Source organism: Felis catus, chromosome X (assembly GCF_018350175.1).
Source record: "Felis catus isolate Fca126 chromosome X, F.catus_Fca126_mat1.0, whole genome shotgun sequence".
NCBI lineage: Eukaryota > Metazoa > Chordata > Mammalia > Carnivora > Felidae > Felis > Felis catus.
In genome coordinates, this window is record NC_058386.1 from 63,211,387 (window position 1) to 63,237,019 (window position 25,633).

The 25,633-nt window shown below is 37.5% G+C and overlaps 1 protein-coding gene across 6 annotated transcripts in view; it reads left to right on the forward strand.

The window, feature by feature from the left end:
* The window catches only part of ATP7A (ATPase copper transporting alpha), a 176,355-nt gene that overhangs the window by 38,419 nt on the left and 112,303 nt on the right, over positions 1 to 25,633 (forward strand). For all 6 annotated transcript variants that reach the window (XM_045050349.1, XM_045050348.1, XM_045050351.1 and 3 more), the window contains exon 2: positions 21,573 to 21,713. In XM_045050349.1, the coding sequence (XP_044906284.1) occupies positions 21,594 to 21,713 (120 nt within the window). In that variant the 5' untranslated portion in view covers positions 21,573 to 21,593. The remainder of the gene's footprint in view (positions 1 to 21,572; positions 21,714 to 25,633) is intronic.

Sequence of the window (25,633 nt, forward strand, 5' to 3'; positions counted from 1 at the left end):
TCTGTATAATCGTTAAATACTGACAATTGGTTTTAGTTTTCTTAGATACTTACATTTTTTAATGTTTATTTTTTAGAGAGAGACAGAGTGTGAGCAGGGGAGGGGCAGAAAGTGGGAGACACATAATCCAAAGCATGCTCCAGGCTCCGAGCTGTCAGTACAGAGCCTGACATGGATCTTGAACCTACGAACCGCGAGCTCATGACCTGAGCCAAAATCAGATGCTTAACCAACTGAGCCAGCCAGGCGCCCCAGTTTTCATAGATATTTAATGTTTTTTTTTTATCATTGGTTTGTAAGATGGATTTTTCCTTATGAACAAAGTGATGTCATTATAAGCAGTCTGTTATTTACCTACAGATTATATCTGGCAAACTTGAATCAAATGATGATTTTGATGGAGGGAAAAAGCCTTCCAACTACCAATCTTCTTAGAATCTAAGCGACTGCTTCACCAATACCATATCATCCCATTGTGTGGTTGAAAAGTATCTGACACATTTTAAAGTTAAATAGTTGAATCCTATTACCCTCTATTCTTCAGGGATAAAAAATGGCTTTGTCTGAGGTAGTACAAGTTTTATCTATACTAAAAACATGTTTTTTCCTCTGTATTGTTGACATGGCAGCAGATGCTCAGCGCTGGTGGAAAGGCACCTAGGAACTTGAGAACTATTTCTCAGTTTGTGAAGAACCTGTCCACACCTGTGTTCATTTCAGGATACCAGTATTTTTCAAGCATTTTTCCTACCCTACCCTTTACCTTTGGCTGGTTTTATTTTATGCCTTTTGCAGACATTGCCTTATTAAGTTAATCCCTTTGAGGCTATTGTTAGCTCTGGACTCCAGCTCTGGATTCCTGAATTGGCTGTATAAGCATGAGTAAGTCTGAGTGTTAGCTTCCTTAATTTTAAAAGGAGGCTACTATATTTATATTGCAGGATTGTTGTGAAATTCACATATATGAAAGATTTCTCAACTATGCAATGCTATAGGCATCTGAAACATCTGTACTATTATCATAAGGACAGCTCTTTTGTAGAGACGCGATGATTAGTCCATGAGTCACAACAATGGCCAGGAAAATACCCTTTTCTTAATCTGAATGTTCTGTTCTTTATTTGACCTTATTAATATGTCTTAAGTATTCACTCCTAATTTTTTGGGACCGGTCAAATGAAAAGAACAATTATGTTTTGAAACATGCTTGTCTACTCCAGCAATTTCATCTAGAATATTCATCCTCTATTTATATAATGACAGTTGTCATTATTATTAAAGAGATTAGGCACTCAGTATTTTGAAAACAGGTTAAAGAATAAGATGGCTCAGTTGGGTGGCTCAGTTGGTTAAGTGTCTGATTTTGGTTCAGGTCATGATTTTGCAGTTCATTGGTTCGAGCCCTGCATCAGCATCAGGCTCTGTGCTGATAGCTCGGAGCCTGGATCCTGCTTCAGATTCTGTGTCTCCCTCACTCTCTGCCCCTCTCCCACTCACGCTCTCTCTCTCTCTCAAAAATAAACAAACATTAAGAAAATGAAGAATAAGATCAGTTTTCATTTTAAAGGCTTAATCAATTTATAAGAAAGAGATGCATTATATAAAATAATAGAGAAGTTAATGTTTTCCCTTTTTGTTTGCAATTTAGAGGTTGTAATGATTTTATTTTGCGGGGTTTTTTTACTTAAAAAATTTTTTTGTGTTACTGGTTTTTTTTTTTTTTGAGAGATAAAGAGAGACAGAGACAAAGAGATAGAGGGAGACACAGAATCTGAAGCAGGCTCCAGGCTCTGAGCCGTCAGCACAGAGTCGTCACGGTCCCGAACTCACAAACCATGAGATCATGACCTTAGCTGAAGTTTACATTTAACTGACTGAGCCACCCAGGCACTCCTGTTTTTTTTTATTTATTTAAAAAAATTTTTAATGTTTGTATTTATTTTTGAGAGAGAGACAGAGATAGAGCATGAGCCGGAGAGGGGCAGAGAGACAGAGAGAGACACAGAATCCGAAGCAAGCTCCAGGCTCTGAGCTGTCAGCATAGAGCCTGATGGGGGGCTTAAACTCAAGAACCACGAGATCATGACCTGAGCCGAAGCCGGACACTTAAAACCGACTGAGCCACCCAGGCACCCCTATTTTTTTTAAGTAAGCTCTAGGCTTAACATGGGGCTTGAACTCATGACCCCAAAATGAAGAGTCGCATGCTTTACTGACTAAAGCAAGCCAGCCAGGCACCCCTAGACGTGGTAGTAATTTTAAATAAAAGCAATTGGGTAGGAAACAATTAAATTGATTTGGTAATATTATATAGATTTCATGAAGGCAACTCATTTAATATTGTTTGCATAGGTAGAAATCATCAATTTATTATTTTTTTTTTGGTAAATGTTTATTTTTGAGAGAAAGAGAGAAAATGAGAACATGAGCAGGGGAGTGGGCAGAGAGGGGAGAGGATAAAGGATGAGAAGCAGGCTTTGCACCCACAGCAGTGAGCTCGACATGGGGCACGAACTGCAACATCATGACTTGAGCTGAAGTTGGACACTCAACCAACTGAGCCACCCAGGCGCCCCCATCAGTTTGTTTAACAACACAGCCCTGGTATAATAGGGGGGTTTTGGCTATTTATATGTTTGAGTTTATCATTGGTCTCACTTATTGAAATATTTCTGTTTTAGTAACACTTCTACACATTCCCTATATTTTTATTCTTTATTTCCCCTTAAAATGAGCTGACTTTTAAGTTTTTTAAAACGTTTTTTTTATTAAAAATTTTTTACATTTATTTATTTTTGAGAGACAGAGAGAAACAGAACACAAGTGGGGGAGGGGCAGAGAGAGAAGGAGACACAGAATCCAAAGCAGGCTCCAGGCTCTGAGCTGTCAGCACAGAGCCCGATGCGGGCTCGAACCCACAAACTGCGAGATCATGACCTGAGCTGAAGTCGGACGCTCAACCGACTGAGCCAGCCAGGTGCCCCGAACTTTTTTTTTTATTTTTAAAAACAATTTTATTTAAATCCAAGTTAGTTAATATATAGTGTAATAATAGTTTCAGGAGTAGAATTTAGTGACTCATCACTTACATATATAACACCCAGCGCTCATACCAACAAGTGCCCTCCTTAATGCCCATCACCCATTTAGCCCACCCCCCCACCCAGTACTCCTCCAGCAACCCTCGATTTGTTCTCTGTATTTAAGAGTCTCTTATGGATTGTCTCCCTCTCTGTTTTTATCTTATTTTTCCTTCTCTTACCCTATGCTGATCTGTTGTGTCTCTTAAATTACACATATGAGTGAAATCATGTAATAGTTATCTTTCTCCGACTTATTTAGCATAATGGATTCTAGTTTCATTTACATTGCAAATGGCAAGATTTCATTCTTTTTGATCACTGAGTAATAGTCTAGTGTGTGTGTGTGTGTGTGTGTGTGTGTGTGTGTGTGTGTGTGTGTACACCACATCTTCTTTACCCATTTGTCAGTTGATAGACATTTGGGCTCTTTCCATAATTTGGCTATTGTTCATAGTGCTGCTGTAAGCATTGATGTGCATGTGCTCTTTGAATCAGCATTTTTGTATCCTTTGGATAAATACCTTGTAGTGCAATTGCTGGATTGTAGGGTAGCCCTCTTTTTAATTTTTTAGGAACCTCCGCACTGTTTTCCAGAGTGCTGTACCAGTTTGCATTCCCACCGTCAGTGCAAAAGTGTTCCCCTTACTCTGCATCCTTGCCAACATCTGTCTTCAGATCGATTTCTTGGGTATTAAGAGTGATTTGGTATTTATCTAGCTGTGTTTCAGGGATGAGACAAGTCTAGGTTCCTTCTACCACATATAAAAAGCCAAAATCCCCCTGTATTCCTGTGTTGTTAATTTTAGCCGTTCATTCTGACTGGTGTGAGGTGGTATCTTATTGTGGTTTTGATTTATATTTCCCTGATGACGAGTGATATTGAGCATCTTTTCATGTATCTGTTAGTCATCTGTGTCTTCTTTGGAAAAATATCTATTCATGTCTTCTGCCCATTTCTTCACTGGATTATTTGGTTTTTGTGTGTTGAATTTGAGGAATTCTTTATAGAATTTGGATACTAACCCTTTATCTGATCTGCCATTTGCAAATATCTTCTCCCTTTCTGTTGGTTGCCTTTTAGTTTTGTTGATTGTTTCCTTCACTGTGCAGAAGAAGCTTTGTATCTTGATGAGGTCCCAATAGTTCATTTTTGTTTTTGTTTCCCTTGCCTCTGGAGACATGTCAAGTAAGAAGTTGGCTTCAGTGGAGGTCAAAGAGGTTATTGCCTGCTTTCTCCTCTAGGATTTTGATGGTTTCCTGTCTCACATTTTGGTCTTTCATCCATTTTGAATTTATTTTTGTGTATGGTATAAGAAAGTGGTTATTCCTCTGCATGTTGCCGTCCAGTTTTTCCAGCATCATTTGCTGAAGAGATGGTCTTTTTTCTACTGGATATTCTTTCCTGCTTTGTCAAAGATTAGTTGGCCATGCATTTGTGGGTCTATTTCTGGGTTCTCTATTCCATTGATCTATGTGTCTGTTTTTGTGCTAGTACCATACTGTCTTGATGATTACAGCTTTGAGGTATAGCTTGAAGTCCGGAATTGTGATGCCTCCAGCTTTGGTTTTATTTTTCAACATTACTTTGGCTATTCAGGGTCGTTTCTGGTTCCACACAAATTTTTGAATTGTTTATTCTCACTCTGTGAAGAATGCTGGTGTTATTTTAATAGGGATTGCATTGAATGAATAGGGATTGCATTGAATAGAGATTGCTTTGGGTAGTATTGACATTTTAACTACATTTATTCTTCCAATCCATGAGCATTGAATGTTTTACCATTTCTTTGTGTTGTCTTCAATTTCTTTCATAAGCTTTCTATAGTTTTCAGTGTATGGATATTTTACCTCTTTGGTTAGGTTTATTCTTAGGTATCTTATAGTTTTTGGTGCAATTATAAATGGGATCGATTCCTTAATTTCTTTCTGCTGTTTCATTTTTGGTGTATAGAAATGTAACTGATTTTGTACATTGATTTTATATCCTGTGACATTGCTGAATCCAGGTGTCAGTTCTAGCAGTGTTTTGGTGGAGTCTTTCAGGTTTTGTGTGTACATCATGTCCTCTGTGAAGAGTGAAACTTTGACTTCTTCCTTGCTAGTTTGTATGCCTTTTATTTTTGTTGTCTGATTGCTGAGGCTAGGATTTCCAACACTGTGTTGAAAAACAGAGGTGAGAGTGGACATCCCTGTTGTGTTCCTGACCTTAGGGAGAAAGTTCTCAGTTTTTGCACATTGAGGATGATATTCACTATCAGTCTTTTGTATATGGCCTTTTGATGTTGAGATTAAGATGTGTTCCTTCCATCTGTACTTTCTTGTGAGTTTTTATCAAGAAAGGATGCTGTATTTTGTCAAACGCTTTTTTCTGCATCTATTGAGAGGGTGATGTGGTTCTTATCCTTTTTTTTTATTAATGTGATATATCATGATGATTGATTTGCAGATATTGAACCATCCCTGCATCCCAGGAGTAAATCCCACTAGGTTGTGGTGAATAATTCTTGTAATATATAGTTGGATTTGGTTTGCTAGTATCTTGTTGAGAATTTTTGCATCTAGGTTCATCAGGGAAATTGGTCTATAGTTCTTTTTAGTGGGGTCTTTTCTGGTTTTGGAATCAAGGTAATGCTGGATTCATAGAATGAATCGGAAGTTTTCCTTTCATATTTTTTGGAACAGCTTCAAAAGAATAGGTATTAACTCTTCTTTAAATGTTTGGTAGAATTCCCCTGGAAAGTCATCCAGCCCTGGACACTTCTTTGTTGGGAGCTTTTTGATTACTGATTACATTTCTTTACTGGTTGTGGGTCTGTTCAATTTTTCTATTTCTTCCTGTTTCAGTTTTGGTAGGTCTGTTCAATTTTTCTGTTTCTTCCTGTTTCAGTTTTGGTAGTTTATATGTTTCTGGGAATTTGTCCATTTCTTCCAAATTGCCCAATTTGTTGGCATATAATTACTCATAATATTCTCTTATAATTTTATTTCTGTGGTGTTGGTTGTGATCTGCCCTCTTTCATTTGTGGTTTTATTTATTTGGGTCTTTTCCTTTTTCCTTTTTGATTTTTTGATAAATCTGGTTAGGGCTTTATCAATTTTGGTTTCATTGATCTGTTTTTTTTTAAATTTCAATATCATTGATACCTGCTCTAATCTTTATTATTTCCCTTCTTCTGCTGGTTTTGGGCTTTATTTCCTGTTCTTTTCCTATGAGCTGACTTTTTAAAAATCTTTTTTTCCCTCAGCTTTATTGAGGTATAATTGAGAAATAAAACTTGTCTATATTTAAGGTGTATAACATGATGTTTTGATATACATATCCATTGTGAAGTGTGGTCAAGGTAATTAACCTGCAGTCAGTAATTGACCTGCAGTCAAGGTAATTAACATATCCATCACTCCTCATAGTTACCCTTTTTTTTAAATTTATTTTTTGAGGGGCACCTGGGTGACACAGTCGGTTAAGTCTTTGACTCATGCTGTCTCTGTCTCTCTCAAAATAAATAAATAAACTTAAAAAAATGAAATCTTATTAAAAAATAAGATTTATTTTTTGAGAGAGTGAGTGAGCAGGGGAGGGGCAGAGAGAGAGAGGGAGAGAGAGAGAATCCCAAGGAGGCTCCAAGCAGGCTCCACACTGTCAGTGCAGAGCCTGATGTGGGGCTTGAACTCCTGAACTGTGAGAGTGTGACCTGAGCTGAAATCAAGAGTCGGACGCCTGAGTTAGCCACCCAGGCGTCCCTGTTTTTTTTTTCTTTTTTTAATTACCTTTTTTGTTTTTGAGAACAATTAAAATCTCTTTTAGCAAATTTGAAATATACAATATTATTAGCTATAGTCACCATGCTATAAATTAAATCTCTAGATATTCATTCTATGTAACTGAAACTTTGTACCCTATTTTTTATGTTTTTATTTAAATTCCAGTTAACATACAGTGTAATATTAGCTTCAGGTGTACAATTTAGTGATTCATCACTTCCATACAACACTTAGTGCTCATCACAAGAAGTACATTCTTTAATCCCCATCACCTATTTAACCCATCCCCCTACCCACCTCCCCTCTGGTAACCATCAGTTTGTTCTCTATAGATAAGAGTCCTTTTCTTGTTTGTTTGTTTTTTACCCTATGATTTGTTTTGTTTCTTAAATTCCACATATGACTGAAATTATATGGTATTTGTCTTTCTCTTCCTGATTTCACTTGGCATGATACTCTCTAGCTCCATGCATATCATTGCAAATCGCAAGATTCATTCTTTTATATGGCTGAATAATATTCCATTATAAGATTTTATATATATATGAATAAATTTATGTATTAGAATAAATATATATAACACTTGTTTTTCCTTTTATTTATATTTTTAATTTTTTTTAATATGAAATTTATTGTCAAATTGGTTTCCATACAACACCCAGTGCTCATCCCAACAGGTGCCCTCCTCAATACCCATCACCCACCCTCCCCTCCTTCCCACCCCGCCATCAACCCTCAGTTTGTTCTCAGTTTTTAAGAGTATCTTATATTTTGGCTTCCTCCCTCTCTAACCTTTTTTTTTTTTTTCCTTCCCCTTCCCCATGGTTTTCTGTTCAGGTTCTCAGGATCCACATAAGAGTGAAAACATATGGTATCTGTCTTTCTCTGTATGACTTATTTCACTTAGCATAACACTCTCCAGTTCCATTCACGTTGCTACAAAGGGCCATATTTCATTCTTTCTCATTGCCACGTAGTATTGCATTGTGTATATAAACCACAGTTTCTTTATCCATTCGTCAGTTGATGAACATTTAGGCTCTTTCCATAACTTAGCTATTGTTGAAAGTGCTGCTGTAAACATTGGGGTACAAGTGCCCCTATGCATCAGCATTCCTGTATCCCTTGGGTAAATTCCTAGCAGTGCTATTGCTGGGTCATAGGGTAGATCTATTTTTAATTTTTTGAGGAACCTCCACACTGATTTCCAGAGTGGCTGCACCAGTTTGCATTAGCACCAACAGTGCAAGAGGGTTCCCGTTTCTCCACATCCTCGCCAGCATCTATAGTCTCCTGATTTGTTCATTTTCGCCACTCTGACTGGCGTGAAGTGGTATCTGAGTGTGGTTTTGATTTGTATTTCCCTGATGAGGAGCGATGTTGAGCATCTTTTCATGTGCGTGTTGGCCATCTGGATGTCTTCTTTAGAGAACTGTCTATTCGTATTTTTGAGAGAGGCAGAGACAGATTTTGAGTGGGTTAGGGGCAGAGAGAGAGGGAGACACAGAAGCAGAAGCAGGCTCCAGGCTCTGAGCTGTCAGCACAGAGCCCAACGTGGGGCTCGAACTCACAAGCTGTGAGATCATGACCTGAGCCCAAGTTGGATGCTCAACCGACTGAGCCACCCAGACGCCCCTTTTTATTTATATTTTTAAATTTAAATTCAAGTTAGTTAATGTAATGTAGTGTTTTCAGTATGCCGCATCTCGTTTATCCATTCATCAGTTGGTGGACATTTGGACACTTTGTGTATTTGTCTATCATTGATAATGTTGTAAACATTGGGATGCATGTATCCCTTCAAATTAGTATTTTTGTGTTCTTTGAGTTGATAACTAGTAGTGCAATTTGGATCATAGAGTAGTTCTAATCTTAACTTTTTGAGGAACCTCTGTACTGTTTTCCAGAGTGGTTGTACCAGTTTGCATTCCCACCAACAGTGTGAGAGCGTTTTCCTTTCTCTACATCCTTACCAGTACCTGTTGTTTCTTGTGCTATTTTAGCCATTCTGACTGGTGTGAGGTGATATCTTATAATTTTGATTTGTATTTCCCTGATTATGAGTGAGAAACTTTATATCCTTTGACCAATATTTCTTTATTTCTCTACCCCCCAGTCCCTTGTAATCACCATTCTAGTCTCTTTTTCTGAGTTTGACTTTTTTAGATTCCACATATAAGTGAGATCATGTAGTTTTTGTCTTTCTGTGTCTGGCTTATTTCGCTTAGTATAATGTCTTCCAGGTTCATTCATTTATTTTCCTTTAAAATTAAAAAAAATAATGTTTATTTTTAAGAGAGAAAATGAGAGCACAAGCAGGTGAGGGTCAGAGAGAGAGGGAGACACAGAATCCGAAGCAGGTTCCAGGCTCCAAGCTGTTAGCACAGAGTCCGAAGTGGGGCTCAAACTCATGAACTGTGAGATCATGACCTGAGCTGCAGTTAGACGCTTAAGTGACTGAGCCATCCAGGCACGCCTTAAGAATTCTTACAATGAGGGGCACCTGAGTGGCTCAATCAGTTGCACATCTGACTTCTGCTCAGGTCATGACCTCGTGGTTCCTGAGCTGGAGCCCCACATTGGGCTTGGTGCTGTCAGTGCAGATCCTGCTTTGGATCCTCTGTCCCCTTCCCTCTCTGCCCCTGCTCTCACTCTCTATCTCAAAAATAAATAAACAAGAAATTCTTATAATGAAATAATTTAGGCCAACAAAGAGTATAGGGATCCTGTAACATAATTATATATCCACTACAAGGCCTAAGTATGTATGTATATATGTATGTATGTGTTTATTTTTATTTTAAAAATTTCCACTTATACCTTTTTTTAAAAATATAATTTATTGTCATATTGGCTTACATACAACACCCAGTGCTCATCCCAGCAAATGCCCTCCTCAGTGCCCATCACCCATTTTCCCCTCTGCCCCACCCTCCCATCCACCCTCAGTTTGTTCTCTGTATTTAAGAGTCTCTTGTGGTTTATCTCCCTCCCTCTCTGTTTGTAACTATTTTCTCCCCTTCTCTTCCCCCATGGCCTTCTGTTAAGTTTCTCAAGATCCACATATGAGTGAAAACATATGATATCTGTCCTCTGACTGACTTATTTCACTCAGTATAATACCTTCCAGTTCCATCCATTTTGCTGCAAATGGCATGACTTCATTCTTCCTCATTGCCAAGTAGTATTCCATTGTATATATAAACTACATCTTCTTTATTCATCAAGTGATGGACATTTAGGCTCTTTCCATGATTTAGGTATTGTTGAAAGTGCTGCTATAAACATTGGGGTACTTGTGCCTCTATGCATTAGCACTCCTATATCCCTTGGATAAATTCCTAGCAGTGTTATTGCCGGGTCATAGGGTATATCCCTTGGATAAATTCCTAGTTGTGCTATTGCTGGGTCATAGGGTAGTTCTTTTTTAAATTTTTTGAGGAACCTTCACACTGTTTTCCAGAGTGTACATAGCCTAAGAATTTAAGCATTACATCTATAGTTGAAGTTCCCCTTTGTGTTCCAGTTGCCTCCCTTCCTCCCTCCCCAAAGTCCTGAATTTGGTATTTATCCCTCCTTTGCACATTTTTATATTTTGACTAACACTGCTACATGTGTACGTATACAGAAACAATATATGGTATTGTTTTATGTTTTATGTTTTTTTTTTAATTTTTATTTTTGGGACAGAGAGAGACAGAGCATGAACGGGGGAGGGGCAGAGAGAGAGGGAGACACAGAATCAGAAACAGGCTCCAGGCTCTGAGCCATCAGCCCAGAGCCCGACGCGGGGCTCGAACTCACGGACCGCGAGATCGTGACCTGGCTGAAGTCGGACGCTTAACCGACTGCGCCACCCAGGCGCCCTATGTTTTATGTTTCTAGACTTTTGTATCCACGTGAAACTTTTTTTATTTCCTCAACTCTGTTGATTAGATTTATCCATGCGGTTGCTTATATTTCTAGTTTCTCAACTTCTGTACTATTGACATTTGGGGCCAGGTAATTGTTGTGAGTGGATTTCTTGTTCATTAAGGGTGTTTAATAGTATCCTTGACCTCTACCCACTAGATGCTAGTAGCATCTCCCCCTAGCTCCCAGTTGTGATAACTAAAAAATCTCCAGACTTTGCCAGATGTCCTTTTGGTGGTAAATTCTCCCCTCCCAGTGAGAACCATTATTTTAGTTCATTCATTTTAACTACTATACCTTTCTCCACTATAATATATGCTACTGCCTATTTTTATATTTTCTGTTTCACAGACATTTAGATTATTTCACTGTTGCAATGAGCATTCTTGTTCATGTTTCCTCTGCACATGGGTGAAACTTCTGTAGGGTGATATGCCCAGGAGTGAAAATGTTAAGTTCTAGTATATACATATCTTCAGCTCTACCAGATATTGCCGGAGAGTTTCCATAATGGTTGTGCTAATTTATGCTCTTACCAGCTGAATAAGAAAGATTCTGTTGCTCCACATCCTCACTGACACTTGGTATTGCCAGATTTTGAAATTTTTATCTACCTGGTGGGTGTAGATTATATTAATCATGGTTTTAATTTGCATCTACTTGATTATAATTTATTAATCCAGAAACTTTTCCAAAATTATGAGGACTAACTATTTTAGAAGTATTTAAAAATTTTTTAGCTTCTGTGATCAGCTTTAAGATGTGGTTTTGAGCAGACTTCATATATATGTCATATTTGTACTCAACTTATGAAATTTGTGTTTCTAAACCAGAGATGATGATCTAGTCATAATCCTGTTCTTCCTTTTAGAAAATGTTATTACTGTGTGGTAATTACCAGGTGTGTTTAGGGAGTGGCTGAAAATACTTTTTAATAACCAGAAGTTCTTTCCCTCATTGTTGTTGGATGCTGTTCTCAGAATCACTTCATTCCTAATAGCTGCATGCCACATTTGTTCTTTGATATTGTGATCTCCCAGAAGCCTACATTTTTTAAATTTTTTTTTCAACGTTTATTTATTTTTAGGACAGAGAGAGACAGAGCATGAACGGGGGAGGGGCAGAGAGAGAGGGGGACACAGAATCGGAAACAGGCTCCAGGCTCCGAGCCATCAGCCCAGAGCCCGACGCGGGGCTCGAACTCACGGACCGCGAGATCGTGACCTGGCTGAAGTCGGACGCTTAACCGACTGCGCCACCCAGGCGCCCCGCCTACATTTTTTTAAATGTTTATTTATTTTTGACAGAGAGAGACAGAGCATGAGCGGGGGAGGGGCAGAGAGAGAGGGAGACACAGAATCCGGAGCAGGCTCCAGGCTCTGAGCTGTCAGCACAGAGCCCGATGCGGGGCTCGAACCCACAAACTGCGAGATCATGACCTGAGCTGAAGTCAGATGCTCAACTGACTGAGCCACCCAGGCGCCCCTATTTTTTTCTATATCATATGAAATTGTTTATGCTCTTACTCTGTTTTCTGAGTCATTTTGCTAAATGCAATGGGAGGTTACAAAAAGTTTTCCTTACTTTGTACGTATCATTGAGATTTAAAATTCAAAAGATAGACATAGCATATATTACAAAATCAATTGGAGTTATGTATATAGGAGTAGTATGAGGGAGATAGAATTCTTCTGAACTTTTGCATGTAAAGGCCCATTAAAGTAAAGTTTTGAAAAAAAAATTGGAGGTGAATTATGAAGGTAGGAAGAAATATATATTATTCATGAATGATTTAACATGCTTAAATCAGGATTTAACTAGAAATGTGATTGTATTAATGTAATTTTCACTCATGCTCAGAAATTCTTTGTTCCCCAATACATACTTTCAGGTGAATTATCCAGTTATTTTAAAAGTGCCTTTCTGCTTTGTCTCTCTCAGTTCCTCAGTAAGCCTGAGAGATGCTCTAGTACTTTGGTCTGGGACATACCCCATAATAAAACTGTGTTTAAGTTTTACATTTCTAACTAACCAAGTAAATAAGCCTTCATCTGCTGAATGCATTGTATTCTAAAAGTTGTTTTTTTGTGTGTGTGTGTGTGTGTTTTTTTTTTTTAAGCAATTTGAACTTAACATTTTCCCATAAAACAATTTAGTCAGTTTTGGTAATGGACCCAGATCAGCCCTCAAAAGCCCCGTTTGACCCATAACCTTATCTGAGTTACATAATACTAAGTCTGAGTGTTCTGTCCTGGAGCAGGCTGACATGTACTACAAGAGGAAAGAGAAAGGGTCTCCTTTTTTTTAAACAAAAATTTAAGTTTATTTATTTATTTTGGGAGAGAGAGAGAGAGAGAGCAAGAGAGAGAGAGAGAGAGAGAGAGCGAGAGAGCACAAGAGTGAGCATGAGTGGGGTAGGAGCAGAGAAAGAGAATTCCAAGCAGGCTCCGTGCTGCCAGCACAGAGCCCAACATGGGGCTCAAACCCACAAACTTTGAGATCATGACCTGAGCCAGGATCAAGAGTTAGACACTTAACCGACTCAGTCACCCGGGTGCCCCAAAAGAGTCTCCTTTTTAAGGCAGAGGACTGACCATAACCAATATTTTGATAGGGTCTGTTTGTTTTAGACATTATTCTACTTCCCTTTTTATATCCATTACTGCTATGGAGAGTGACCCTCTTCCTAGCCCCTAATGTCTTTATGTTGTTCTTAAATACCCCACTTTGGACTTTTCCCTTGGGACCGTGAGTTCCCTTCATCCAAGTATCATTTGTTCACAAGTACCTGCCTTTCCTGTCCCATCTGGGCTTTGTAGGTATTAGGAGGTATAATTTTAGCTATGAGTCCCTTAAACTATCAAAGAGGAATTTGTACTTTGAAAAGAGAATATAGTGTCTCTTTTTTTTTAATGTTTGTTTAATTTTGAGAGAGAGCAAGCAAGGTAGGTGCAGAGAGAGAGGGGGGGACAGAGAATCTGAAGCAGGTTCCATACTGACAGAAAAGAGCCCAGTGCGGGGGTTCAAACTAATGAACCATGAAATCATGACCTGAGTGGTAGTTGGATGCTCAACCTCGCACACTCAACTGACTGAGCCACCCAGGCGCCCCTGAGGAGATACTATCTATTAAGACAACTGACCTGGATTCTTGAACAAGTCACTTCATGAGGGAAAAGAGATAGGACAGGAGCTGTTGTAGATTAAATGAGACTAAAAAGAAACAACCAAATTCAGTGTGTGAACTTTGTCTGGATCCTGATTTGGGAAAAATAAAAGCTGTGAAAGATGTTTTTGGGACATTTGGGGAAATTCAGATAGAGAATTTGTATTAGATGATGTACAATCATTAATTTTCTTAGCTTTGGTAATGTTGTGGTTATTCAGGAGTCCTTATTTTTTGGAAATGCACGTTAGAGTATTAGGATTTCTAAAACTTATATTCAAATAGTTCAGAACAAAATAGGGCTAATATAACAAAATGTTAACAAATGTTGAATTCATGCAGAGGATATACAGATAGATGTTCATTGTACTATTACAGCTTATACATGTGGTTGAAATTTTTCATAATAAAACTTTGGGGAAAAAGGAAATAGATGTATTGATGTAATTTCTAAATCTCAAATATTTATAATAGTAAATTCAGGCAGTATGGAGAATTTTTTTTTTTTTTTGAGCTGGATTAGCTAGTTCTAACTCCTCTAAACTAATTCAGGTCTACTATTACTTCTCTTATTTCGCTTATCATTCATTCAGAGATTCAGGTTTTATCCTACTGACAGCAGCTGTTGTGGCTGGAGGAAGGATGATAGAGTTTCATAAGGCAGTGACAACTTATTTTTACAGTAGATTGTAAATCATAGATGATCAGAATGTGAAAATCTTTGGCAATGTGCTTCATTAGAGATCATGAATTTTTAACCTGGAATAAATGCTGCTTCAGGTCATTAAAAACAAAACTTATGGGAATGCAAGCTGGTGTAGCCACTCTGGAAAACAGTATGGAGTTTCCTCAAAAAACTGAAAATAGAACCACCCTATGTCTCAGCAATTGCACTACTAGGTATTTATTGAAGGGATACAGGTGTGCTGTTTTGAAGGGACACATGCACCCCCATGTTTATAGCAGCACTATCAACAATAGCCAAAGTATGGAAAGCGCCCAAATGTCCATCAATGGATGAATGGATAAAGAAGAAGTGGTATATATACACAATGGAGTATTACTTAGCAGTCAAAAAGAATGAAATCTTGCCATTTGCAACTATGTGGATGGAACTGGAGGATATTATGCTAAACAAAATTAGAGAAAGACAAAGATCATATGACTTCACACATATGAGGACTTTAAGATACAAAACAGATGAACATAAGGGAAGGGAAGCAAAAATAATATAAAAACAGGGAAGAGGAGAAAATATAAGAGACTCATAAATATGGAGAACAAACAGAGGATTACTGGAGGGGGTGTGGTATGGGGGGGGTGGGCTAAATGGATAAGGGGCACTGAGGAATCTACTCCTGAAATCATTGTTGCACTATATGCTAACTAATTTGGATGTAAATTAAAAAAAAAATAAAAAAACCTCCAAAATTAGACAAAATGTATTCTCTTATATTGAATAAGTATTGTAAGTCTATGTAAAAATAGGTAATAATTTTAATACTAGTTTCATAAGAATTAGTGGGCACAACTGAATTGTTAACTATTGTATTTGGAATAGCTTTAGCTGTAACTTTAAAAGTAAATAACTTGGGAGTGCCTGGCTGACTCCGTTGGTAGGGCATGCAACTCTTGATCTCAGGGTCATGAATTTGAGTCCCATGTGGGATGTAAAGATTACAAAAACAAAGAAATTAATTAAAGTAAATAACACCAGGCTTCCAGTTATGGAATGAATAAGTCATAGTATAGGGAATACAGTCAATGGTATTGTAATAGTGTTGTATGGTGACAGATGGTAGCTACACTTGTGGTGAGCATAGCATAACATATGGACCTGTCAAATCACTGTGTTGTATACCTGAAACTAATGTAACATTGTGTGTCAACTATATCTCAATAAACATAAATATAAAAAATAAAGTAAAAGAGTAAATAACACAAATAGACTAATAATTATGAACCTATTTCAGGTAAAGTCACAGTATAAATTACAATTTTTCCATAATGAATGATAGTTGAATGAAATTAAGACAGAATGGTGAGTTTAAAGATTAATTTTTCTTTAAGCTTTTCTAACTTTTTACATTTTAAAAGTGAGTATATAGAAAAGAGTATGAAGGGTCCTTAAAAAATTAAAAATAAAATATAATTTAATTTTTAAATTAAAAATTAAAATTTTAAATTAAAAATTAGAAAAATTAAAAATAGTCCAGCATTTCCACTTCTGGGTGTTTATCCAAAAGAAATGAAATTGCTGTCTCAAAGATAATCTGCACCTCCATATTCACTGCAGCATTATTTATAATAGCTAAGGCATGGAAACAACCTAAGTGTCCATCAGTGGATGAATGGACAAGTAAACTGTGGTGTATGAATACATACATTATTCAGCCATTCCTTCTTTTTAGAAGGAAATTCTGTCACTTGCAACAGTGTGGATTGAGGACATTATGCTAAGTGAAATAAGTCAGAGAAAGACAGATTCCATGTGAGCTCACTTATATGTGGAATATGAAAAAACCAAACTCATCGATACAGAGAACTGATTGGTGGATTGTCTGAGGTGGGTTTTGGAGGTGGGTGAAGTGGGTGAAGGTGGTCAAAAGGTATAAAATTCCAGTTTTAAGATAAATAAGTCCTAGGCATGTAATGTACAGCATGATGACTATAGTTAGCAATGCTGCATTGTATAATGAAAGTTGCTACGAGAGTAAATTGTAAATCGTAAAGGTTCTAATCATAACAAAAAAATTAACTGCATGGTGATGGATGTTAATTAAACTTATGGTGGCAGTCTTTTTGCAATATATACATATATCAGATCATTTTGTTTTATACCTAAAACTAAAATAATGCTACATGTCAGTTATATCTCAATTAAAAAAAATGACTAGAGGCAACAAAAACAACAACAACAACAAAATACATACATTGGACATCATCAAAATTAAAAACTTTTGGGCACCAGTTAACATATACTACAATGGCTAGAATTAAAAAATCAGATAATAACAAGTGTTGGTGAGGAGGTGGGGAAATTAGAACCCTCATATGCTGCCAGTGGGAATGTAAAATGGCACAACTGCTTTGGGGAACAGTGTGGCAGTTCCTCAATTAAAACAGTTACAGGACCCAGCAATTCCACTCTTAATTATTATCCAAGATGAATGAAAACACAAACATTTATACATAAATATTTATAGCAGCCTTATTTTTAGTAGCCAACCTAAATGTCCATCAGTTGAATGGATAAACAAAGTGGTATATCCATACCATGGAATTTAATTCAGCCATAAAAAAGAAATGAAATGCTGGCACATGCTACAACATGGATGAACCTTGAAAACATTATGTTAAGTGAAAGAAGCCAGTCACAAAAGACCACATATTATATGATTTCATTCATATGAAATGTCCAAAAGAGGAAAATCTATACAGACAGAAAGATTAATGGTTGCCTGGCAAGGGGGGTGGGAGGTTTAGGTGGGAGGGTGATACCTAAAGGGTCTGGGGCTTCTTTTTGAGGTGACAGAAATGTTTTAAAATTCACCATGGTGATGGTTGCACATATCTGAATATAACACCTATTGAATTCTATACCTTAAATGTGTGAATCATATGCAAACTGTATTTCAATAAAGCTGTTTAAAAAAATGGTCCTTGGAAAACTTGACATCCACATGTAAAAGAATGTAATTCAGATCTCTACCACACACTATATACAGCAATTAACTCAAAGTGGATTAAAAGACCTAAATGTAAGAGCTGAAACTACCAAACTCTTAGAAGAAAACATAGAAATAAATCTTCACGACTTTCAGTGTGACAGTGGTTTCTTCTATAGGACATCAAAAGCAAAGCAACAAAAGAAAAAAATGATAAATTTGGCTTCATCAAAATTAAGTTTTTAAAAATGTTTTATTTATTTTTGAGAGAGAGAGAGCACTAGTGGGGGAATGGCAGAGGGAGGCAGAGGATCAAAGCTGGCTCTGCACTGACAGCACAGAGCCCCATGTGGGCTTGAACTCACGAACCCTGAAATCATGACCTGAGCTGAAGTCGGGCACCTCACTGACTGAGCCACCCAGGAAGCCCCAAAATTAGGGTTTTTTTGCTTCAAAGGATGCCATCAAATAAGTGAAAACAATGAAGTACAGTTACATTCTACACATTGTTAAGCCTTAAAAATATTATGTTAAGTGAAAGAACTCAGACACACAAAGCCACATATTAAATGAATCAGTTTTTATGAAATTAACCAGGATAGGCAAATCCATAGAGATAGGAGGTAGATTCATGTTTGCCAGTAGCTGTAAGGGGACTGAGGAGTGACTGCTAATAGGTATGGAATTTCTTTTGGGGGTCATGAAAATGTTCTGCAGTTACATGGTCATTATGATTGCATATCATTGTGAATATTACTAAAAACTGAATTGTATTACTAAAAACCACTGAATTATACATCTTAGGGTGAATTTTATAGTGTGAATTATATCTCAAGAAATAATACATATAATGAAAAATATGTGCTGAAAACCAATTAACATTTGAAAACAAATTATCCTCAAGGAACTTCTGCGATTTTAGATATTTGGAAATTATATTGATGGTCCAGTTGTTCAAAGCTCCACAGAAATCCATCAAAGAAGTAAGGAGTCCACTTACCTGCTTTGTTAGGAGCAGAGGATGTGGTTCTGCAGCAGTTTCTGTTTGTTTCTCAGAGCTTAGAAAGCTAAGATGATGTAGTAATTGTTTTTATACCACTTGGAGTAAATTTATTGCAAAGAAATGTTTTAGTTTACATAGTTTCTCATAAATTTTATTTAATTTTAATTGGTTTTATATTGACATAATTTAAAATGTAAAAGCTTGCCCCCTCAACCACCCAGTCTCTTTTCCTCCCTAGAGGTAACTGTGATATTGCTGATTTTTTTTGTGAGTCTTTCTAGAAATATTTTTACATAGCGTTCTTATTTAAAAAAAAATCCATCTTGTAGTTTAGCATTTTTAAAGGAAATGTCTTTGGGAGCAAAATAGAGTCAATATAAATCATAGTATTTGTAACCCACTTTTGGGTTTTGTAGTTGGCCATTGTTAATTTTGACAAGTCTGAAACACTTCAGTGTCTCTAATTTTTGATTACGGTCACAAAACAGGATCTTTATCCAAGGGCATGGAGAACCCTCTAATGAATATTGGATAAGACTTGTATTTTTATTTGTACTTCAATTTTAGCTGATAGCATCTTAATAATAACTGATTATTTCCTGCTCTTCTTCTTTTCTCTCATCACTGGTTTGGGTAGCAGTTTTACTTTACTTCAATATTCCTCTTATACAAAATGGTGTTTTCTACATAATTTGAAATCTTTGCAAAAGAGTTTTTTTTTTTTTTTTGCAAATCTGTATTATTTGCAAGTTCCTTAGATTGAGCTAATATATTCTTACAAATATAATTTTTCTTAAATAATTTAACATTTTCTAATTAATACCCTAAACACGAATAATCTATGGTGCTCTAAGAGAGGCCCTCAGATATACACTGGGAAGTCTCTAATTTTTTCCTGAGTAATTTCTTAAGCCTGATTCTAGTGCTACTTTATTGTAATCATTTCACACTAGCCTCTAACAAGAAGAGTTTTATAGAAAGATGTTCTTACTTGTTTCTTGAAATTTTCACTTATCTTCATTGCTCTGTATTGGTTTATTTAATATTCTTTATTGTCTTTTTCCCTCTACTGTTTTGAAAGCTATATATTGTATTTCTAGTCTCCCACCAGTTACCTTCAAATTTTTAACATATATTCCTAACAAAATCTAAGGTTTATCTCTTTCTCTTTATACATTCCGAACAAAGACAAGGGATCTCAGAATGTCTCAACTATAATAAACTCCCATCCCTATTATTGTTTTCTGTTATTGCAGGTCCACTATACTTGTGTGAGTGTGTGTGTGTGTGTGTGTGTGTGTGTGTGTGCGTGTGTGAGAGAGAGAGAGAGAGAGAGAGAGAGAGAGAGAGAGAGAGAGAGAATACATTCTCATGGTACAAAATTCAAAAGATACAAAGGAAACTAGATCTTTTTTTTTTAACATTTATTTATTTTTGAGACAGAGAGTGAGAGAGCATGAACAGGGGAGGGTCAGAGAAAGAGGGAGACACAGAATCTGAAACAGGCTCCAGGCTCTGAGCTGTCAGCACAGAGCCCGATGCGGGGCTCGAACCCACGGACCATGAGATCATGACCTGAGCCGAAGTCGGACGCTTAACCGACTGAGCCACCCAGGCGCCCCTAGATCTTAATTGTTTTCACCACAAAACAAGAAGTGGTAATTAAGTGACCTGTTAGACATGTTAGCTAATGGAGGTAATCCTTACAATATATCAATATATCAAACCAACACATTGTATACCTTAAACTTATACAATGTTATGTCAATTATATCTGAACTTTAAAAAGAGGTACAAAAGGTTACATACTGAAATTTTCCACCTTTATCCCCTGACCATTTAGTTCCTCTCACAAGAGGAAAACACTGTTTCCATGGGATATATTAGGTTGATCTATATGAAATAGGCAGTATTCAACTATTTTGATAAACAACAATGGCAGTTTCATATGGTTCAAACTAATATCAGTGGGAAAAAAATATTCCTGCCTTCATGGAATTTTCATTCCAGTGGGATGTGTATTAGTTAATTATTGCAGTGTAACAAATTGCCTAAAACTTTTGTGGCTTGAAACAACAAACCTTTATTATATCACAGTTTTTGTGAGTCATGAATTTGGGAATGGTTTAGCTTGGTGGTTCTGGCTCAGGGTCTCATGAGGTTGTAGTCAGTATGTCGGCTGGGGCTTCGGGCATCTAAAGGCTTAATTAAGTATGAAGTATCAGCTTCCAAGATGGTTAACTTACCTGGCTGTTGGCAGGAGATCTCAAGTTCTTGCCTCACAAACCTGTCCATAAGTCTGCTTGAGTGTCCTTATGACATGACAGATGGCTTCCCCCAGATAAGGCCATTCAAGAGAGAGGACAAGGAGGAATCCACAGTGATTTTCCCCCCTCCCATAGTGCCTTTTATGACCTAGTCTTGGAAGTCATACTTGTCTATTTTACCATATTCTGTCTGGAAGCAAGTTGCTGAGCCCAGGCCCCACTCGGGGAAAGGAGTTAAATTCCACCTCTTGAAGGAAGGAGTAACAAAGAATTTGTGAGAATATTTTAAAACCACCACAGGAACACCAATAATAAGCAATAAACATAGTAAGTAATTAATGGAGTGTATTAGAAGATGATAAATTCTATGAAAAAAAAATGAAATAGAGCAGAGGTAAGGGAAATCAGAGTGTATGTGTGTGGAAGGGATGTGGATTGCAACAGGTTATTCAGTGTAAAACTCATTAAGAGAATTAGATTTGAGTGAAAACTTGAAAGAGATGAGGAAGTTAGCTAAGCAGACATCTGTGAGAAGAAAGTCCAAACCAAGGGAATAGCTAAAGCAAAGGCCTTTAGGTGGGGGTGAAACAAGATGAGAGGAAACAATGCTAACCATATATTATTAGTAAAATATTTTCAGATGAGAAGGTTGGGGGGTAAAGTTGAGGAAGGATTATTTCCATGGCTGAAATTGTTCATTGTTTCTAATAGGAATGTAAAGAATAAATCAAGATGGATCGAAGTATGGTTGTGGATTTGGTCACCATCTCTGTTGAGGGGATGACATGTGGTTCCTGTGTTTGGACCATTGAGCAGCGGATTGGAAAACTGAATGGCGTACATCATATTAAAGTAAGTTAGCCTTTGGACATCAGTGATTTCAAATGCTGTTGACTGGAATTCTAGAAAATTACTTCTAACACTGAGATAGGAGCAGACACACTGAAACATTTGGCAATAAAGACTCTGAAATATTAATATAGTCACTTTGTCCCTTTAACTTTTCTTTTTATAAAAAATAAGAAATTATATATTTTTTCAACTTAAAAATATCTGAAGATGGAATCATGACATTATTATGATTGTATATTTATAGTTTTATATTTTATAAGTATACAGATGCTTATACACTTTTTATTCTTAATCTCATACTGAACTAAAATATATGTTTTCAGAGAAAGGGTTGTGGGCTTTCGTCTCTTAAATAGCATGACAATTATTATGTGAAATAATAATGTAATCTTCCTTAAGCACATGCATACAAAGTATAACAGTAATTTTCTAAGCTTTTTCACTTCAATTTTTTTTTTTTTTATAAAGAAACCGGCATCGTGTTTTGTTTTTTTTTATTTTTTTTAATTTTTTTTAATTTTTTTTTTCAACGTTTTTTATTTTATTTTTGGGACAGAGAGAGACAAAGCATGAACGGGCGAGGGGCAGAGAGAGAGGGAGACACAGAATCAGAAACAGGCTCCAGGCTCTGAGCCATCAGCCCAGAGCCTGACGCGGGGCTTGAACTCACGGACCGCGAGATCGTGACCTGGCTGAAGTCGGACGCTTAACCGACTGCGCCACCCAGGCGCCCCATCACTTCAATTTTTAAAAAATGTTTCTAGTGTTTTTAAAGATATATATTTTTTAAATGTTTATTTTTGAGAGAAAACACACATGTGTGTGTATGTGTGCGCACATGATTTGGGGAGGGGCAGAGAAAAAGGGAGGAGAGAATTCCAAGCAGGCTCCCTGCTATCAGCGCAGAGCCCCATGCAGGGCTCGATCTCACAAACCATGAGATCATGACCTGAGCCAAAATCGAGAGTTGGACACTTAACCAACTGAGCCACCCAGGTGTCCCTTGATTTTATATGTGTGTGTATACATACACACACACACACACACACACACACACACACACATACACACTTTAATCTCTACACTCAGTGTGGAGCTTGAACTCACAACCCTGAGCTATTATAAATAAATAAGAAAAGCTAAACAACTTTGTTTGTTTCACACCTTCTAAACACAAGAATCAAAAGCCCCCAAGTCAATACAAAACTACCCTACAGGGAATATAATGATGCCATCCCCGCTCATATCTTATAAAAAACTTTTTTGAATGTTTACTGTGTTCATTTTTTTGACATAGACATATGTTAATGCTGCAAGGGGTTTTAGATACGGCTTATGTTAATGCTGCAAGGGGTTTTAGATACGACTTCAGTAGTCTAACCTCCTTATTTTACAGATTAGCAGATGGAAGCTTAGATAATGGAGTGACTTGTGCTAAATTACACAGCTACCTAATACCAAAACAAAACTAGAACTCAAGTTCCATGATTCCTGGGCCATGTGTGTTTTCTGGTCATACAGTCTGCAGATGCATTTTAATTTGCATATGGTTCTGAAACTGATCATTTCCAAATTATTCTCTCACATAAGTTCTGAAAAAAATATAGGTGCTTCTTACCATCAAAGTGATGTATTAGCTTTGTATCACTAATCCCTTTAAATTCTTCTTGGAATAATTGTAGTATTTTTACTGTGAGAAACCTTGAATTATGTTTTGTCATTACTTTTTTAAACTTTTTATTTCCGTGTTCATAAAAATGTCTTTGATTTTTAAAGCCTTTGGGGTAAAATATGTTTTGATTCATCTTTACCCTATAATCCAGATTTCTCAGTCTCAGCACTATTGACATTTCAAGCTGGATAATTCTTTGTTGTTTGAGGGCTGCTCTGTGCCTTGTAGCATGCTTAGCAGCACCCCTGGCTTCTATGCACTGCATGCCAGTAGGCTTTTCTTATGTTTGTGACAACCAAAATGTCTCCAGGCATTGCCAAATGTCCTCTGTGGGCAGAATTGCCCTCAGTTGAGATTCACTGCTTTAGACCCTTCTCAGAGAACTTACTACACACCCTTTGGCTATTCAGTTAGTATTTGATGATGGTGAATTGATTTATTGAATAGGCTTATGTGCCCCTTTCTCTTTGTATGAGCTTCTTACAGTTCCTTTTGCCAGTGACAGGTATAGTGAGCAGTGGTTCACAAATCATAACATGAGAATCACCTGGAGGGCTTGTTAAAACATGTTTCTGGCCCTACCCTCAGAGTTTCTGTTTTAGTAGGGCTGATGGGGCCTGAGAGTTTGCATTTCTTTTTTTTTTAATTTAAGGTTTATTTATATTTGAGAGACAGAGAGAGAGAGAGAGAGAGAGAGTGCACAAGCAGGGGAGGGGCAGAGACAGAATATGAAGCAGGCTCCAGGCTCTGAGCTGTCAGCACAGAGCCCGATGTGGGGCTTGAACCCATGAGCCAAGAGTTCATGACCTGAGCTGAAGTCGGTCACTCAACCGACTGAGCCACCCAGTGCCCCGAGAGTTTGCATTAAAAAAATTTTTTTTAATGTTTATTTACGAATCAGAGCATGAGTGGGGGAGGGGCAGAGAGAGAGGGAGACAGAATCAGAAGCAGGCTCTAGGCTCTGAGCTATCAGCACAGAACCTGATGCGGGGCTCCAACTCACGGATCGTGAGATCAGACCTGAGCTGAAGTCGGTCGCTCAACCAACTGAGCCACCCAGGCACCCGAAGAGTTTGCATTTCTAACAAATACCCAGTTAACTCTAATGGTGCTGGTCTTGGGACCACAGTTTGAGACCTGTTATATTGCATGAGATATAATTACACTAAAAAATATGTTTATCTGAAATTTAAGTTTATAACTTGGTGTCTTCTGGTTTTTTTTAAATAAATTTTTTTATTTATGCATTTTATTTTTAAAAATTTTTAATGTTCATTTTTGAGAGAGAGAGAGAGAGAGAGAGAGAGAGGCAGAGAATGAGTGGGGGGGGGGGGCAGAGAGAGAGGGAGACCCAGAATCCAAAGCAGGCTTCAGGCTCTGAGCTGTCAGCACAGAGCCTGACGCAGGGCCCAAACTTAAGGAGTGCGAGATCATGACCTAAGCCAAAGTCGGATGCTCAACCGACTGAGCCACCCAGGTGCCCCAGCATTTTATTTGTTTTTAAAAAAATGTTTATCCACTTTTGAGAGAGAGTGAGTGGGGGAGGGTCAGAGAGAGAGTGAGAATCCCAAGCAGGCTCTGCACTGTCAATGCAGAGCCTGATGCAGGCCTCGAACTCATGAACTGTGAGATCATGACCTGGGCCAAAACCAAGAGTCAGACACTTAACTGAGCCATCCAGCCTCCCCTATTTTATTTTTTTAAGTAGGCTCTATGCCCAGCGTGATGCTTGAACTCATAACCCTGAGATCAAGAGTTGTATGCTCTGATAACTGAGCCAGCCAGGCACCCCTTGGTGTCTTGTATTTTTATTTGCTAAATCTGGTAACTTTACTTTGTATCTTTTTTTTTTTTTAACATTTATTCATTTTTGAGAGAGAGAAAGAGACAGAGCATGAGTGGGGAAGGGGCACAGAGAGAGAGAAGGAGACACACAGGATCTGAAGCAGGCTCCAGGCTCTGAGCTGCCAGCACAGAGCTCGATGTGGGACTCGAACCCATGGGCTGCGAGATCATGACCTGAGCTGAAGTTGGATGCTTAACCAACTGAGTCACCCAGGTGCCTGTTTGTTTTGTTTCTTAATTTTCACATAAGTGAAATCATATGGTGTTTGTCTTTCTCTGACTGACTTATTTCACTTAGCATAATACTGTCTGTCTAGCTCCACCCATGTCATTGCAAATGGCAAGATTTCATTCTTTTTTATGGCTGAGTAATATTCCATTATACATATATATACACCACCTT